Source organism: Centropristis striata, chromosome 6 (genome assembly GCF_030273125.1).
Source record: "Centropristis striata isolate RG_2023a ecotype Rhode Island chromosome 6, C.striata_1.0, whole genome shotgun sequence".
NCBI lineage: Eukaryota > Metazoa > Chordata > Actinopteri > Perciformes > Serranidae > Centropristis > Centropristis striata.
The window spans coordinates 635,724-653,542 of NC_081522.1; the positions used below are offsets into that span (position 1 = coordinate 635,724).

General features: G+C 37.5%; 1 protein-coding gene across 1 annotated transcript in view; it reads left to right on the forward strand.

Moving 5' to 3' along the window:
• si:ch211-212o1.2 (uncharacterized protein LOC492735 homolog) overlaps positions 1-17,819 on the forward strand; it is a 68,461-nt gene that overhangs the window by 17,524 nt on the left and 33,118 nt on the right. The window contains exon 4 of the mRNA XM_059334806.1: positions 17,361-17,452. Coding sequence (XP_059190789.1) covers positions 17,361-17,452 — 92 coding nt within the window. The remainder of the gene's footprint in view (positions 1-17,360; positions 17,453-17,819) is intronic.

A 17,819-nucleotide genomic window follows, 5' to 3' on the forward strand; every position in this document is an offset into this window, starting at 1 on the left:
TCCTCTCCTCTCCTCTCCTCTCCTCCTCTCCTCTCCTCTCCTCTCCTCTCCTGCTTTCTGTATGTTGTAAGACATCTAAGAGCAGCATGTATGTTTAGTCTGTCTTTAGTGTGTATATCCATCTCTTGATGTGTGTGTGTGTGTGTGTGTGTGTGCTGAGGCTCTAGGGTGTGTGTGTGTGTGTGTGTGTGTGAGTATCCGTATGGGTATACATATGTATCTATTTTATTTATTTTATTTATTTTCTTTGGTTGTTTTTTTTTTTGTCTCCTCTCCTCTCCTCTCCTCTTTTTTTCACATTTTTATACTGCATATTCATATTTATTCTGCACTGGAATTCTACTCCTTAATTAGGGATGGGTACCTTTCACATTTGAACCGATACGGTACCGATACCCGGTACCTGGGAATCGGTATCGGTACTCAACGGTACCATTTTTCGGTACTTTTGCTTTTGAAAATATAAACTTTAAAAAATATATCAAAACAATATAAAATCCAGGATGAGCAGTGCTTTATTGTTGAGTGAATGTGCATTCTGTAACATGAAGGTTGCAGTGTTATCAAAGAATGCAGAGGAGCTCTCAGGTGGCAAGTGCACGGAGGAGAAAAAAAAAAAAAAGGTTGCAAGTGCACGTGTGATTTGTTGTGATGACGTCGTAGCTGTGCATCGCAGCACCGGTCAGACAGTATTGTGGGCGTGGCATGGTTGGAATAAACAAAGTTGAGTCGGGCTGCTCTGTGCACATATCGAGGATGACGCAGGAGTCCGAGGGATTTAATTTCAGCGAGGCAGTTTGGAGTAAAGTGGCAGGTAATATTCCTGAGTTGAAGAGCGGAGTATTAGCGGAGGACCAGAGATGCAGCAGCTAGCTGCTAGCTGCTAATGACTGGTCTACAGAAGAATGGAGAGAGCAAACGGAGTAAGGAAGGTCCAATCTGGAGGCAGACGAAGGCCAAGCCCGGGTAGAGACATTGGAGAGATAGCAGCTGGCGGCTAGCAGGCCTAGAGCCGGCTGTTCATCTCTGCGCCGGGGCGGAAGACGGCAGTAGCTAGTGGCTAGTGGCCGCGGTGAGCAGACAGGACCAGACGAGGAGGTAAATAAAAAAATAGTGCGATCGTCAGCACGCTTGTTAATCAAGACATCAAATGAAAACAGGTTGAAATCAATGATCAGTTTAAAGTTAACGCCGTTTAGGTACCGAAACATGGTACCGTTTGATTTTACTTGAATCGGTACTCGGTAGTACCGACGGAATTCAGTCGGTACCTATAAAAGTACCGAATTCGGTACCCATCCCTATCCTTAATACATACTCCTTCTTTAGACACTTTATTTTTATTTTTACATTACATTTTATTGTATTTTATTGTATTTTTATATTTTATTGCTTGAAGTATGCCTAGGTTGTTCTTTTTATTTAATTGTGTTGTTATTGTCTCTGTGTATAATGCTGCTGCTACACTGTAATTTCCCAGCTTGGGATAAATAAAGTATAACTACCTACCTACCTACCTACCTCTCCTCTCCTCTCCTCTCCTCTCCTCTCCTCTCCTGCATGTTGTAAGACATCTAAGTGTAGTCACAAGAGCAGCATGTATGTTTAGTCTGTCTTTAGCGTGTATATCCATCTCTTGATGTGTGTGTGTGTGCTGAGGCTCTAGTGTGTGTGTGTGTGTGATCTCCAGTGACCCTGGGGGATCTGTTGTCAGCCTGTAAAGGATCTAAAGAGCGATACTGATCTTGAACCTGGTTCAGCTCCTCTGGCTCTGACTGCTCGTATGTCATCCTGCTCCCGTTAAACACACATCAAGACGTTCTGCAGCTTCTCTGCAAACACCGCCACGGAATATAACTTCTCTGAGCAGTCAACCATTATTTTGGTTAGACACCAGACAACAGACAAAATATCGGCTCGCTTGTATCAGAATATATGTTTTCCGATATGCACTATTAAGATTTTTTTTTACAGTATATAGAGCTGGGTGATATGGACCAAAAGTCATATCCCGATATATTTAGACTGAATATCTATATCTATATATATATATATATATATATATATATATATATATCTGGACAATATAACCAACATGTGCAAGGGATTGCTAAGGGGTTAACTAAGGGGTTTTCATTTTTGCTAGTGTACTCTAACCAGTTTCTTTAAAGTAATATCATGTAGGGCTGGGCGATATGGCCCATTTTCGATACCACAAGGATAAAAACAAAGACCCCAAAATTTAACAGAAATATTTTTATTAACAAGAAAAATGCAACATGTAAAAATTAACAGAAGCACAGGTTAAATATTTATAATAAAAAAACAGTTGTGCAAAAAGAAACTGTAACTATGATAACAAGCTTCAGATAGTCGATACTTTTGAAAATCAGTATTGTATCTGGATACAACGTTTTAGGATCGATACTTTTGACAACCCTAACACACACACACACACACACACACACACACACACACACACACACACACACACACATGCAGCCAGTGCAGGGCTGTGTTGCCTCGGCAGTCCACTAACTTTTCTTCTCCGACCAATATAAGAAGCTCTGTTTCAGCAATGTATGCACACTTTTTCCAGATTCTTCCCCCCGTCTGTCCCGACTTGGTTATTGACATACAACACGTTATAATCTAGTGGAGAGGAGATAAGGAGCACACATGATGTGCAGAAATGAATTCTCAGCCCTGAAACCTGACTGTGTGATTGGTCTGTTGAAGACGCTCTGCTGTGATAAAGCTCACTGCTCGTATGTGACAGTTGACACATCACACACACACAACCAGACTCTGCTGACCCCAGGGTTGTGGAGGTCAAAGGTCACAAACCATTTGAGCATGTGTGTCACATGGGCTGTACTTGGCTTTGACCTCTGTGTGTATATGTGTGTGTGTTCTTGTGACCTCAGAGTGGGCCGGTGTGCACTTTAGCCGAGTCAGCAGAATCAGTCATTTACACTGCTCCATTGAGTTAGTGTGTGTGTGTGTGTGTGTGTGTGTGTGTGTATTTTGCAGTGAGAAGAATGACAGGTAGCCTACTTTTTCTTTCTCACACTCTCTCTCCTTCTATGAACCGTATTTACAGTTTACTCAACACTCAATGCTGCAGACACAAAATACAAATAAGGAACTTTGCATTCAGCTACTACACTGCAAAAAAGCCAACTTGTATTTTTTGGCCTAAAACAGTGATTTAAGTTGGTAAAACTTGGAAATATAAATTATTGACATTTAGGGCAATAATGTAAGTTAGCACAACAAAGGAAGCCAGTTGTCTGCTCAAAAACAAGTTGGTGAGTTGTTGTTACTTATATCTTTAAGTTGGGGTTCACAACAAGGGACAATAGTTCTGATAACTCTTATTTCTTGTTTGGGAAATGAGGTCATTAGCGAAAGCTAGCGGCTAACTGAAGCTAGCAGCTAACTGATGCTACAGGGTAACTGATGCTAACGGCTAAATGATGCTAGTGGCTAACTGATGCTAGCGGCGCTGCTTGTTACAGCTACAAGAGTAGCCATTAGCGTATCAATGCTAACTCAAAATTGTGGTCGCAACATTAGAGTTGAGGAAACTCAAAAACCAAACTTAAAATATTTAGTTTAATTGTCCAACTTAAAATTTTATCGAAGTTTGTTGCCTTGAAATTTTGAGTTCACCCAACTTTTCTTTTTTTGCAGTGTGATTGGTTGCTTCAATCACAAATTCATTACAGTCAACAATCGCGACACAACGTTTCGTGTTGCTGTAGTGGCTCACAGAAGATCGATTCAAATTTTTTGCAAAATTCCTGCCAAGTTTGGTTGTTTTTGGTCATAGATTGTATTTTTTTTAAATTGCAAAAAAAGTAGAAATACAGCTTTTTTTCCTCTGATGTGCATCATCCCTGGGGGTCATTGTTAAAGTCTGGGCTCAGACCCTTTCTGTAGTAGGCTCTCATTTAATTTGTGTTAAACCTGATTGAAACAGTTCCTCAGTTCTGTTTTTTTTCTCTGTTTAATACAAACTGATGTTGCTGCTGCTGCAGAAAATGTAAAATACACAACTTCCCAAACCAAAGGACCCTCCAGGTTATATTTTGCATTATGTTAAGATGATGATAGCAGAGCAAAGAAACCTTTGACTCCATGGAATCCATTAAAATCATATGACAACTTGGAGAGTATTTTTCCCCTTAAACCACGGCCACTTGACAACAAGATGCCATATCTTATTAAAAAAAATAGAATTAATATACTTAAATTACTCACTTTTGCCTTGATTTGCTTTTTTACAGTTACTATATTGACATAAATACATTGTATTGCATGCATGTTGCTGTACTTCACATTTAGGCTCAACGTGCATTGTTTGTCGTGCCACCAAATATGTGTATTATTATATATAGATGCCTCTGCGTTTTATAATTTTAGATGCCACTGTATTAAAGGCTGTTGAGAGACATTCATCAGAATTAACTAACAATGATGTTTTTACCTAGATAGATGAATATCTAATGTATGTTTTAAAAAAAAAATCGAATCAAATAGTCTTTATTGTCATTATATAGTTCACTATACAACGAAATAGAAAGTGCCACTGCATAAGATGCATAGTTATGACAATCATAACACAAAAACAACATGAGTAAAAACATTTTAAAAATAAATACAGAGCTAAACATGGACAAAAACAAGAACAAGGACATGTGATGTAATAAATAAGTATAAAAATAAATAAATGGCTACTTAAAATGCTATAATTTATACATAAGGTAAATTAAGTGTTTTGCACATATTAATTGTATTGCACATGTCTGTTTTATTGCACCTTTTAGTTAATTTATCCTGTGTGGGTGTTGAGAGTTCAAGTTCAAGACTCCATTGACAAAAACAGTCATTTTACCTTGCAGAACACAGGAGCTGCTTGTCTAATGCTGCCTGGTTTGTTTTGTTTGTTTGTGATTTTGGTGTTTTAAGTTCTTTTATATTTTATTGTTTTATATTTTCTAGGATTCAGATTTTCTTTTGTTTCCACTCTCACTCAGGCAAAAGTAATGCTGAGCACACACAAACATTAATGATCCAGGCACACATTCACACACATTCAGACATGCACTGTACACACACTTTGCACACACACACACACACACACACACACACACACACACACACACACACTTTGCACACACACACAGTGCATTTATGGCTTTAGGCGAGCCTTCTAGGCAGGATTTTGCTGTTGACCTTGACCGATGCAAGAGAGGAGCTGGGAATGCTGTGCATTTTCAGAGATGAGCTGTGTGTGTGTGTGTGTGTGTGTGTGTGTGTGTGTGCAATTATCCTTATGAGGGCCGCAGATGAATATGGTGGTAGCAGAAAGCCCAGGAGATGAGGTGATGGCATACAGCACACACACTCGCACACAAAGGAACACACACATGATGGGATCTGTCCATCCTTTTTTTTTGTCTCCACAGGGGAGAGAGGCTGGAGCAGGGCCTACTTACTCTGGCTCTCCTGTGGGTTCAGATGTGGGAGTGTGTTATTGTGTCTAGATATATGCATCTGTTTGTCTACATGCATATGTGTGTGTGTGTGTGTGTGTGTGTGAGTGTGTGTGCCTTTGTGTCGGTATGCCGTTATTGAATCTCATTTGCCACATTCCTCTCTTTGTTGCTGTTGAATCTACAGGGTAATGGATTTATTAAGTTTTTCTGGCAGGGCTGGGTGTGTGTGCACATTCACATAAAGACATACGTACTGTGTGTGTGTGTGTGTGTGTGTGTGTGTGTGTGTGTCCTTCCTTCATCTGTGGTATGTGTACTTTGCGCTGATGTTGGTTTTGTGTGTGCTGATGAGTGTGTGTTTGCTCGATGAGTGTGTGTTTGCTCGTGTGTGTGTGTGTGTTTGCTCGTGTGTGTGTGTGTGTGTGTGTGTGTGTGTGTGTGTGTCCCAGGTTCTGTGGTCCGCTGAGATCAGATGAAAGGAAAGAGGCCTGTGACTGATCCACTCCTTCTGAACAAGGGAATTCGACCTCCCTCTTTCTCCCCCTCTCCCTCACCCTCTTTGTGTCTCTCTACCTCTCTCTCTCTCTCTCTCTCACTCTCTCTCTCACCCCATTTTCCCCTGTTACTGTCATTCCCTCTCAGTGTCTCTCCTCCTCATCTCTCTGTCTCCCCCTCTTTCATTCTCTTTCTCTCTGAGCATGTGACCCACTTTTACCACCCACATCTTTCTCTCCCTCTCTCTCTCTCTCTCTCTCTCTCCTGAGTCCCATCTGAAGACAGCCTACTGAGAGCAAACCAGGGGACACAGAAAAAGAGATAGAGAATTAAAAGACTTAAAAAAGACACAAAATGACAAAAAAAGAAACAAAATGACCAAAAAAGGAACAAAATGACCAAAAAAAGAAACAAAATGACTTAAAAAAAGACACAAAATGACCAAAAAAGAAACAAAATGACCAAAAAAGAAACAAAATGACTTAAAAAAGACACAAAATGACAAAAAAAGAAACAAAATGACCAAAAAAAGAAACAAAATGACTTAAAAAAAGACACAAAATGACTTAAAAAAAGTTACAAAATGACTTTAAAAAGACACAAAATGACCAAACAAAGACACAAAATGACTTAAAAAAAGACACAAAATGACTTAAAAAAGACACAAAATGACCAAAAAAAGAAACAAAATGCCCAAAAAAAGAAACAAAATGACCAAAAAAAAGACACAAAATGACTTAAAAAAGACACAAAATGACCAAAAAAAGAAACAAAATGACTTAAAAAAAGACACAAAATGACAAAACAAAGGCACAAAATGACTTAAAAAAAGACACAAAATGACTTAAAAAAGACACAAAATGACCAAAAAAAGAAACAAAATGACCAAAAAGAGAAACAAAATGACTTAAAAAAAGACACAAAATGACCAAAAAAAGAAACAAAATGACAAAAAAAAGAAACAAAATGACAAAACAAAGACACGAAAATGACTTAAAAAAGACACAAAATGACCAAAAAAAGAAACAAAATGACCAAAAAAGAAACAAAATGACTTAAAAAAAGACACAAAATGACAAAAAAAAGACACAAAATGACTCTCTCTCTCTCTCTCTCTCTCTCTCTCTCTCTCCCTCTCTCTCTCTCTCTCTCTCTCTCTCCCTCTCTCTCCCTCTCTCTCTCTCCTGAGTCCCATCTGAAGACAGCCTACTGAGATTAAACCAGGGGACACAGAAAGAGAGATAGAGAATTAAAAAACGAGTCTGTCTGTGTTCTGTTCCTACATAGATTAGATTATCACCCTGTGTGATTTAGCGGCTAATGTGTTAGCGCTCTGTACACGAGCATGAATAAGTGTTTGTAAACACAGTGGAAACACGGCGGCGTGAGCAGGAAGAGGCGTGTTTGAGGCTCGCTGCTCAGAGTGTAGTAACTTTTCTTCTGTGAGAAGCTCTGTAGGTGGTTTTTCATCCAGCAAGTGGCTGAAGCACTTGTTGTTTTCTTTTCTGTGTTGTTGCCGTTGGTTCTCGTCTCTAACTGTGTGTTCACTTTATTGGTCATAACTGAATCAAAAAGGACTTTTTTTTCCTCTCACTCACTCTTGAGTAATTACCTAATACAACCGATTGTCTCTTTATTTGCAGAATAAAGTTTTTGATACACACACACACACACACACACACGCACAAATCCCTTTTCAAGCTAGTTCCTGTTTTCCCCCTTTTTTCCAGTGGTGAAAGACACCAGGAGCCAATAGTCTAGATGGATTTCAGAATAAAGGCCTCCTATAAGAAGTGAGGAGCATTTATGGGTACAAGTCAGGAACCGGCCTACCTTACAGATCTCAAGGGTGCTGAGTCCAAAAAAATGGTTCCCAAGCGAAATTTTGAGTTTTTGACCTTCTAATTTGTATCAAATGGCCACCAAATTGCCCATCTTGCTCAGTCATTGGACCATTTCCCCTTAGTTTTTTTGTAAGTAGGCAATCAAAGATGAGGAAATTAAGTTTCTGGATCTATAGTCTAGGGTCAGAGCAAGGATATAGTGGAGGCTCAGTGTCTTTTTATGTATATATATATATATATATGCAAAATACCAACTGGAACATTTAAAAGTGATATTGATTTAATATTTATGTCGGCCTTAAAAAACCACACAAATAATGCTTAATTTCACCTTAAAAGTTGGTATTTTGCATATATATACATATATATATACATAAAAAGACACTGAGCCTCCACTATATCCTTGCTCTGACTCTAGACTATAGATCCAGAAACTTAATTTCCTCGTCTTTGATTGCCTACTTACAAAAAAACTAAGGGGAAATGGTCCAACAACTGAGCAAGATGGGCAATTTGGCCGCCATATTGATATGCAAATGAGAAGGTCAAAAACTCAAAATTTTGCTTGGGAACCATTTTTTTTTTATTCAGCACCCTTGAAATAAGTAAAGTAGGCGGGTTCCTGACTTGTACCCATAAATGCTCCTCACTTTCACTTTCTGGACAATTCCGTCTAGACTACAATTCCAGGAGTTGAGATTTCATCTAAACAAAGATATGATTGCCATGTTAACTTTATGCCAAATTGACAGTAGTGGAATGTAACTAAGTACATTTTCTTAAGTAGCCTATAATTTTGAGAGTCCTGTATTTCAGTATTTCCATTTTCTGCTGCTTTATACTTCAATTCCACTACATCCCGGAGGTTTTTCTCCATTACATTTATTTAATACATTTAGTTAGTACATATTCAGATTATGAGCACAAAATTTACGTCAACTAATTAATGATGGTGTAAAAAAGTAATTTAATCTCTGAAAAAATAAAATAATAATTTATTTTGGACAAAAGTAAAGCAAAAAAAGATAATAAAAACACAAACAAGACTATGAAAGAGCACCCTGGGAGCAGGTGTGTTGGAAAGTTTCCCAGAATGCACAGCAGCTTATGCACAGAAGGCTCCCGTGTTCCTGCATTGTTCCTGGTATTATTGTGTTTCACATTGTGTTCTATGTTTCCACTTCTTCCACTCATCATGGTTGCTGTACAAGTGGCCGCTACAAGCTGATTCAGCAGATCTTGATGATCTCCCTTACTGTTAATGTTAACAAGTACACATTAATACACAATGTCCTGTCAAGACCAAGATCAAGATCACCACAGTCATGAATTAAAATACAAACTTAAGTCCTTTATACCAGTAGTTCTCAACCTTTTTGAGTCACGACCCCCAATTTAACATGCATGTTGTCCGTGACCCCCGCTCACTGAACAGAACCTCACACACACAGTTCAGATCACCCAAAAAAGAAACAAAATGACCAGAAAAGACACAAAATGACTTAAAAAAGACACAAAATTACTTAAAAAATACACAAAATGACCAAACAAAGACACAAAATGACTTAAAAAGACACAAAATGACCAAAAAAGAAACAAAATGACTTAAAAAAGACATAAAATGACCAAAAAAGAAACAAAATGACCAAAATAAGAAACAAAATGACTTAAAAAAAAGACACAAAATGACCAAAAAAAGAAACAAAATGACTTAAAAAAGACACAAAATGACCAAAAAAGACACAAAATGACTTAAACAAAGATACAAAATGACCAAACAAAGACACAAAATGACCAAAAAAGGAAACAAAATAACCAAAAAAAGACACAAAATGACCAAAAAGAGACACAAAATGACTTAAAAAAGACACAAAATTACCAAAAAAGAAACAAAATGACCAAAAAAAGAAACAAAATGACTTAAAAAAAGACACAAAATGACCAAAAAAGAAACAAAATGACCAAAAAAGACACTAAATGACAAAAGACACAAAATGACCAAAAAAGGAAACAAAATGACTTAACAAAGACACAAAATGACCAAAAAAGGAAACAAAATGACTTAAAAAAGACACAAAATGACAAAAAAAGACACAAAATGACAAAAAAGACACAAAATGACCAAAAAAAGACACAAAATGACTTAAAAAAGATACAAAATGACAAAAAAAAGACACAAAATGACCAGAAAAGGAAACAAAATGACCAAAAATGACACAAAATGACAAAAAAGACACAAAATAACAAAAAAGACACAAAATGACCAAAAAAGGAAACAAAATGACCAAAAATGACACAAAATGACAAAAAAGACACAAAATAACAAAAAAGACACAAAATGACCAAAAAAGGAAACAAAATGACCAAAAAAAGAAACAAAATGACCAAAAAAAGAAACAAAATGCCCCAAAAAAGAAACAAAATGACTTAAAAAAAGACACAAAATGACCAAAAAAACACTAAATGACAAAAAAAAAATAATAATTAAATGACCAAAAAGACTAAAACCCATTAACACATGAACACTTTAACACAGTGGAGACAGAGCTGACTTCCAAAATGATTTGGTGACCCCCAGAAATCATCTCGAGACCCCAATTGGGGTCCCGACCCCAAGGTTGAGAATAGCTACTTTATACTGCCACAAGTGGTTGTTATCAAAGAGAAATCCAGATGCAGTATAGGAGGAGACTGTCTTTATGTGATGGTCTTTCCCATTGTTTTAAAGTAATTAAGTACATTTACTCAAGTACTGTACTTAGGTACAATTTTGAGGTACTTGTACTTTACTTGAGGAATTCCGTTTTATGTAACTTTATACTTCTACTCCACTAAATTTAGAGGCAAATATTGTACTTTTTACTCCACTACATTTAGCTGACAGCTTTAGTTACTTTACAGGTCGAGATTTAACGTAAAATATATGATCAATTTTAAGTGATTAGACAATCTAAAACAGTTTATTAAATAATTAAATGAGTCATATGTCTACAAAATCAAAACACTGCTTACATAAAAGCATCAATACAAATAATGTAACAATATATTTAGAATATATTAAAAAAATCTGAGTGGGTCCATTCTGCATAATAAGTACTTTTATTTTTGATACTTTTGTACTTTTACTTCAGTAAGTTTTGAATGCAGGACTTTTACTTGTAGAGGAGTATTTTTAGTGTGGTATTAGTACTTTTACTGAAGTAGATCCAGTGGATCTGGATACGTTTTCCACCACTTGTCAAATAAAGATTTGCAAATCACTAAATAGACACTTATAATAGCCCAGGTCCACTTTAATGTAATTTGTGCACATTTCCAGAGCATAAGAAAATGCTTAAATCTCTCCTTGCTCTAGTTTGTTGTAGATGAAAGGCTAAACGGAGAGGAAGGAACAGCTGTGGTTTCAAATTTAGCCGGCTTAGTGCGTAGAAGACCTGACCCTGCTATTCCTTCTTTCTTTTTCAACAGGAATCATCTCACGCTGCGTCTGTGTCTGTCGCTATCTCACAGAGATTCTGGTTGATTTTTGTGGCATATAAAATAGCGTGACTTTGAATTTCTGCAGGCTTCAGTAGACCGCGGTGCTGATATGTGGTAAATGTGTGACTCACAATCTGGCCCCATGACATTTTTGCTCATTCTGTGCATTCACTCAAAAAAATAACTTGTTCCCAGAACAAAATAAAATTATGGAAATAATTTCCACCTAAATAAAATGCTTTAATTCAGCGAGAAACAGTTTTGTTGAGTGAACAAAATGTAAATATGTTGGGTCAACATGATGTATTTGTGTTACTGTGACTTAATTACCAACTAGATTTATAAGGGTAATTGTAACATACTAACGGGATTTTCTTGGGCCATTTAAACGTGCATGACATTATTAAGAGTTACTTTATTTAATAGGGTAGTTACAACTACTTTTTAAAATAGTGCAGTACATGAATTAATTGTGATGAGCCAACAAAACAGTTAGATTGAAGTGGTTTAGCCTAAAAGATTACCTTTATCATATGAAAATGAACATAATAGTAATTATTCAGGAAATAAATATTTTTTAAAGAGTATTATATCCAGCAATTTAATTAGGTTGTTTTAACATAAAGTATTCTAGTAAATTCTAAAGCTAAAACTACATGTTTTAAAACTGTTCAACCACAAAACATCATTTTATTTAGTAGAAGCTACATGTTAGACTACACTCTAAAAAATGTCTGTAGATTTTACGGTGAAATCTGTTAAACCATGACAGTAAAAGTCCGTAAAATGATAAATTCAGTTTCAGTAACAATGAAACACCTTAAATTTATCAGCCAAAACAGTATTTTTATAATAATATTATAAGTCATCACTGTAATTTTTGCGTTTATCTTTTGTAAAAAATACTTTTCCTAACTGTTAAATGTACTAAACACCAACAGAAATAGACTAATATTTAATGGTAAAATCATTTTATTTAGTAGAAGCTACATGTTAGACTAAGGAGAAGGTAGCAGACACCCAGTTTGCTTTTTTTGAGTGTTTGTGTGCATTCTGTCACATCAATCTGGACGTTAATCTTTTGTTTCCTCGTCAGTGTTGGTTAAAATGTCTCTTATTTCATATTTTTTAACACTCTCACCCTGTTTCCTTGCTACCTGACAAGCAGCAGAGAGGTACAGGGTTCTACTCTCCATCAGTCTATTAGTATTCAGGATGTGTTGCCTGCCTGCCTGCTGCCCGCCACTCATTCCCCAGACAGCGAATCAGCCGGCGTTGATTAATTTCAGCCTATTAGCACCCCTCGTTCCCCTCCCCCGGCTCCGCCCAGGTTAAATCCCCGTGCACACCCCTCGTGCACGCTCACAGGCGGGGGGTGCTGCTGGGTGAGCGATGGCAGCGAGGTTGCCAGGGAGCCAGTTGTTGTCAGAACGATATTAATGAGTGTGCTGCTCTGGCCCTAAGAGTGTGTGTAGCTGTGTGTGTGTGTGTGTGTGCCAGTGTGTTTACGTGCACGTCTTTAATTTTGGTGTTTGTAAGGCAGGTCAGGTGTGTGTGCGCGCTCTAGAATGAGAGATTTGGTGAGAATGCTACATGCTACATGCTAGCATATGTCCGTCTGTACATACACACACGCTCATAGAGGCTGTTTTTGTGTGTCTGTCTGTAGCAGTGTGTGATATCCAGCAATGCCATGGCCTGAGGGACAAGGGCTTATGTGTGTGTGAGTGTGAGAGTGTGTGTGAGAGTGTGTGTGCGCGCTCTGCGGAGGCCTGTCCTAGTTTCTTTCCCCTCACCAGGGAGCCGGAGGATCCAAGGACTGACGCACATCACCTGACAGCCGCCCCACTGCTCCACGGCCCTGCACTGTGTGTGTGTTTGTGTGTGTTTGTGTGTGTGTGTGTACGTGACGGAGATGGAGTGTCTGAGTTTGTGTATGTGTCAGAGGAGGTGTGTGTGCGTAATTGAGAGAGATGTGAGAATATGTTAGGAAATCCATCAGTTGGAGCATCATGCTACGTGTGTGAGCACTTACATGTGTGTGTTGTGTGTGTGTGAGAAAGTTGGAGAGAGTGAATTTTGGTGTACTGATCCCCTGAGGTGTGTGTGTGTGTGTGTGTGTGTGTGTGTGTGTGTGTGTGTACCTTGGGGCAGAGTGGAGGAAATGGTGTCACATGAAGCTCGGAGACATCAGAGCTAACTGCGCTCTACTTAACCTCAGTAGGACTTGGACTAAAAACACTTTACCTGGACTTTATGATGTAAACACATTCAGTTAATATAACTGGACCATGGACAAGCAAAAATGTGAGAAAAGTCAGTTGTGCTTCACTCACAACTTTGTGTCATTGCTTGACTTTAGTGTGTCTGAAGTTACCCTTTAAAACAGGAGTTCTCAACCTTTTTGAGTCACGACCCCCAATTTAACATGCATGTTGTCCACGACCCACCGCAACACAATCTCACACACACAGTTCAGATCATACAAAAAAAGAAACAAAATGACCATAAAAAGACACAACATGACTAAAAAACGACACAAAATGACTTAAAAAAGACACAAAATGACCAAAAAAGGAAACAAAATGACCTAAAAAAGACACAAAATGACCAAAAAAAGACACAAAATGACCAAAAAAGGAAACAAAATGACCTAAAAAAGACACGAAATGACTAAAAAACGACACAAAATGACTTAAAAAAGACACAAAATGACCAAAAAAGGAAGCAAAATGACCTAAAAAAGACACAAAATGACTAAAAAAAGACACAAAATGAATTAAAAAAGACACAAAATGACAAAAAAAGGCACAAAATGACCAAAAAAGAAACAAAATGACCAAAATAAGACACAAAATGACTTAAAAAAGACACAAAATGACCAAAAAAAGACACAAAATGACCAAAAAAGGAAACAAAATGACTTAAAAAAGACACAAAATGACCAAACTAAGACACAAAATGACTTAAAAAAAGACACAACATGACTAAAAATACACAAAATGACTAAAAAAAACCCACAAAATTACCAAAAAAATACATTAAGTGACCAAAAAGACTAAAACACATGAACACTTTAACACAGTGGAGACAGAGCTGACTTCTAAAATGATTTGGCGACCCCCAGAAATCATCTCGCGACCCCAATTGTGGTCGGGACCCCAAGGTTGAGAATAGCTGCTTTAAAACACCAAAATCACAAACAAACAAAACAAACCAGGCAGCATTAGACCAGCAGCTCCTGTGTTCTGCAAGGTAAAATGACTGTTTTTGTCAATGGAGTCTTGAAGCTCTGACAACAGAATATATAACGGCTTCAGTTCCCCATGCATACTCTTAAACAGGGCTGTCTGATGGCAAGGTAAATATATTGAATGTTTCTAAATATATCTGGGTGTCTGGTTAGATCAAAAACGGACATTCAAATTTCATATTGACATTCTTACAAGTAGGGTTGTCACGATACTAAAATTTTCAACTTGATACCAATACTCAGGAAAATATGCGATACTCGATACCATTTTCGATAGAGATGGTCCGATCAGGTTTTTTGGGACCGATACCGATCACCTGAAGCCTCACCGATCCGATTACCGATCAGAACCGATCAATCACGTGGGACGATATTAATATTTATATTTTAGTCTTGTTTTCCCCCCATCAATTCATCCACTCATGCACAAGCGTGAAAATTGGCTTGAACACTCTCCATGGGAAGAAAATTGGCTGGCGGCCATTTTTCAAGATGGCCGACACCTTAGTGGAGCAGTTAAGTGATATAATGGTTTATTTAGTGATACAAGCATACAATTTGGCATGAGCAGTCTCTGTTGGTCACTTGACAATAACCCACACACAGTTACTTGAAATTCCAAGATGGCGGCCATTTTTCAAGATGGCCGACACCTTAGTGGAGCAATTGAATGATGTAATGGTTTATTTGGTGATACAAGCATAAAAATTGGCATGAGCAGTCTCTGTTGGTCACTTGACAATAACCCACACACAGTTACTTGAAATTTCAAGATGGCGGCCATTTTTCAAGATGGCCGACACCTTAGTGGAGCAATTGAATGATGTAATGGTTTATTTGGTGATACAAGCATAAAAATTGGCATGAGCAGTATCTGTAGGTCACTGGACTCTGTTTATCACTCTGATTCATCACTGGTGACAGTTACTCCACCCATCATTGACTCCTATACAACAAGGTGGGATGGGACCTTTATCTGTCAGACGAGACATCCACTGGTTCTTTTTTATTTATAAAGTCTTGATAGGAGACATGCCATCATACCTCAGCTCTTTATTAAACTGCTCACATAGTAATTATCCAACACACTCTAGTGATTAATGCTCAATGTTCCTTGGACTAATACTGAATTTTGAAAAACTGCTTTCAATTGTTCTGCTGCATCTACATGGAACATTTTACAACATTCATTCAAACTCAACACAATAATAACTCTGGGCCAGTTTAAAACTATGAACCAGTAACTCTGCTTTCACTCTCACTGTTTTTAATCTTTTTCATGTGTTTTCTCTGTGCTATCGACATCATTGTAAATGAGGGGTTGCACTCAATGATTCCTGGAGAAATAAATAAAGGATAAATGGAAAAAAAATGAAATACTGCTGCCTGCTTCTCCAACCCGGAAGGTTGCCGACCGCAATCTGGTTTGGTAATACACACTGACTGTGGATCAGTACGTCAGAGAACCCTACTACAAAAATCCATACTGTTCCTTTAACGGCAGGTTATTTTCAGTTTGCACCACTCAGGGTCACCATTCTTTACAGGAATGCCTGTTGTGTTGAGCAGCCATCTACGTCAGAGAGCCACAGTCACACAGACTCAGTCATTCTGTTTTTAAATAGAGAGCAAAGGAAATTACATTTATTTTTAGGCCAACCTGGACGTAGCATCTCCATGGGGTCTATTGACAATTCACCTATGGGATTTTTACATTGGATTGTGAATCATGGTAGAAAAAAAGCTGGTGCTTACACGTTTGTTCAGCAGGATAAATGAACACCATTTTTATGATGTTTTACGGTTTACAGTTGAACTTAACAGCCGTTATCCTTCAGACCAGTAGTTCTCAACCTTTTTGAGTCGCGACCCCCAATTTAACATGCATGTTGTCCTTGACCCCCGCTCACTGAACACACACACAGTTCAGATCACCCAAAAAAGAAACAAAATGACCAAAAAAAACACAAAATTAGCAAAAAAGACACAAAATAACCAGAAAAGACACAAATTGACCAAAAAAGACACAAAATGACAAAAAAGACACAAAATGACCCAAAAAAGAAACAAAATGACCAAAAAACGACACAAAATGACTAAAAAGACACAAAATGACCAAAAAAAGATACAAAATGACCAAAAAAAGACACAAAATGACTAAAAAGACACAAAATGACCAAAAAAAGATACAAAATGACAAAAAAAGACACAAAATGACCAGAAAAGACACAAATGACCAAAAAAGACACAAAATGACAAAAAAGACACAAAATGACCAAAAAAAGACAAATTGACCACAAAATTATAAAAAAAAGACACAAAATGATCAAAAAAAACACAAAATGACCACAAAAAAAGACATTAAGTGACCAAAAAGACTAAAACACATGAACACTTTAACACAGTGGAGACAGAGCTGACTTCCAAAATGATTTGGCGACCCCCAGAAATCATCTCACGACCCCAATTGGGGTCCCGACCCCAAGGTTGAGAATAGCTGCTTCAGACGATCTGACAAGCTAACCAGCGTTTTTGACAAGCTAGCCAATTGGTAGCCTAATAAATTGTTTATTTACATAATTTACAATCTACAAGAGTTTGCAAGAGCAGTGAAAAGTATTTTCCTGTGGTTTGCCTAATTTTAGAGATATTTGGTGCACAAGGCGCTGCAAAAATGCATCGTTGTGAACAGTTTTAGATAGGAATTATTCTTGAAAGAAAATAGTTATTTCATTAAACTGCAAGGTTTATGCATGCCTTATGTATTTTGGGAGCTTTGAGCAGCACAAGCCATCAAGTTTCATTATGTTGAAGAGAAGGCAGACATCTCTATGATCCATATCTCCAAGAGTCTAGAAAGAGAAATAACACTACAGGTGAGAGAAAAAGCCTAAACTGTCCCTTTAAATATAATTTGTCATGTCTGAGTACAATCAGATGTGGAAACAATCGAGTTTCAGACAATCTTTGAGTTGCAAAGTCAAACTAATTTAAAAGCCGAACTTGAATCACCCATCTGTCTCTTCATAACTTTGATATCATCTATTTTTAGAAGGTGAAGGGTCACATCTGATGATCCGTAAAATATCCATAATCACATATTTTAAATCTCCCATGACCACTTCAATCCTTACCTTATGAGAGGCTGATAGCATATTCATAGTCACACAGGTCTATAGGCGCGCACACTCACAGGCCTGGGTGCTTTATTAAAAAAAAAAGCTGTCATGAATATCTTATAGG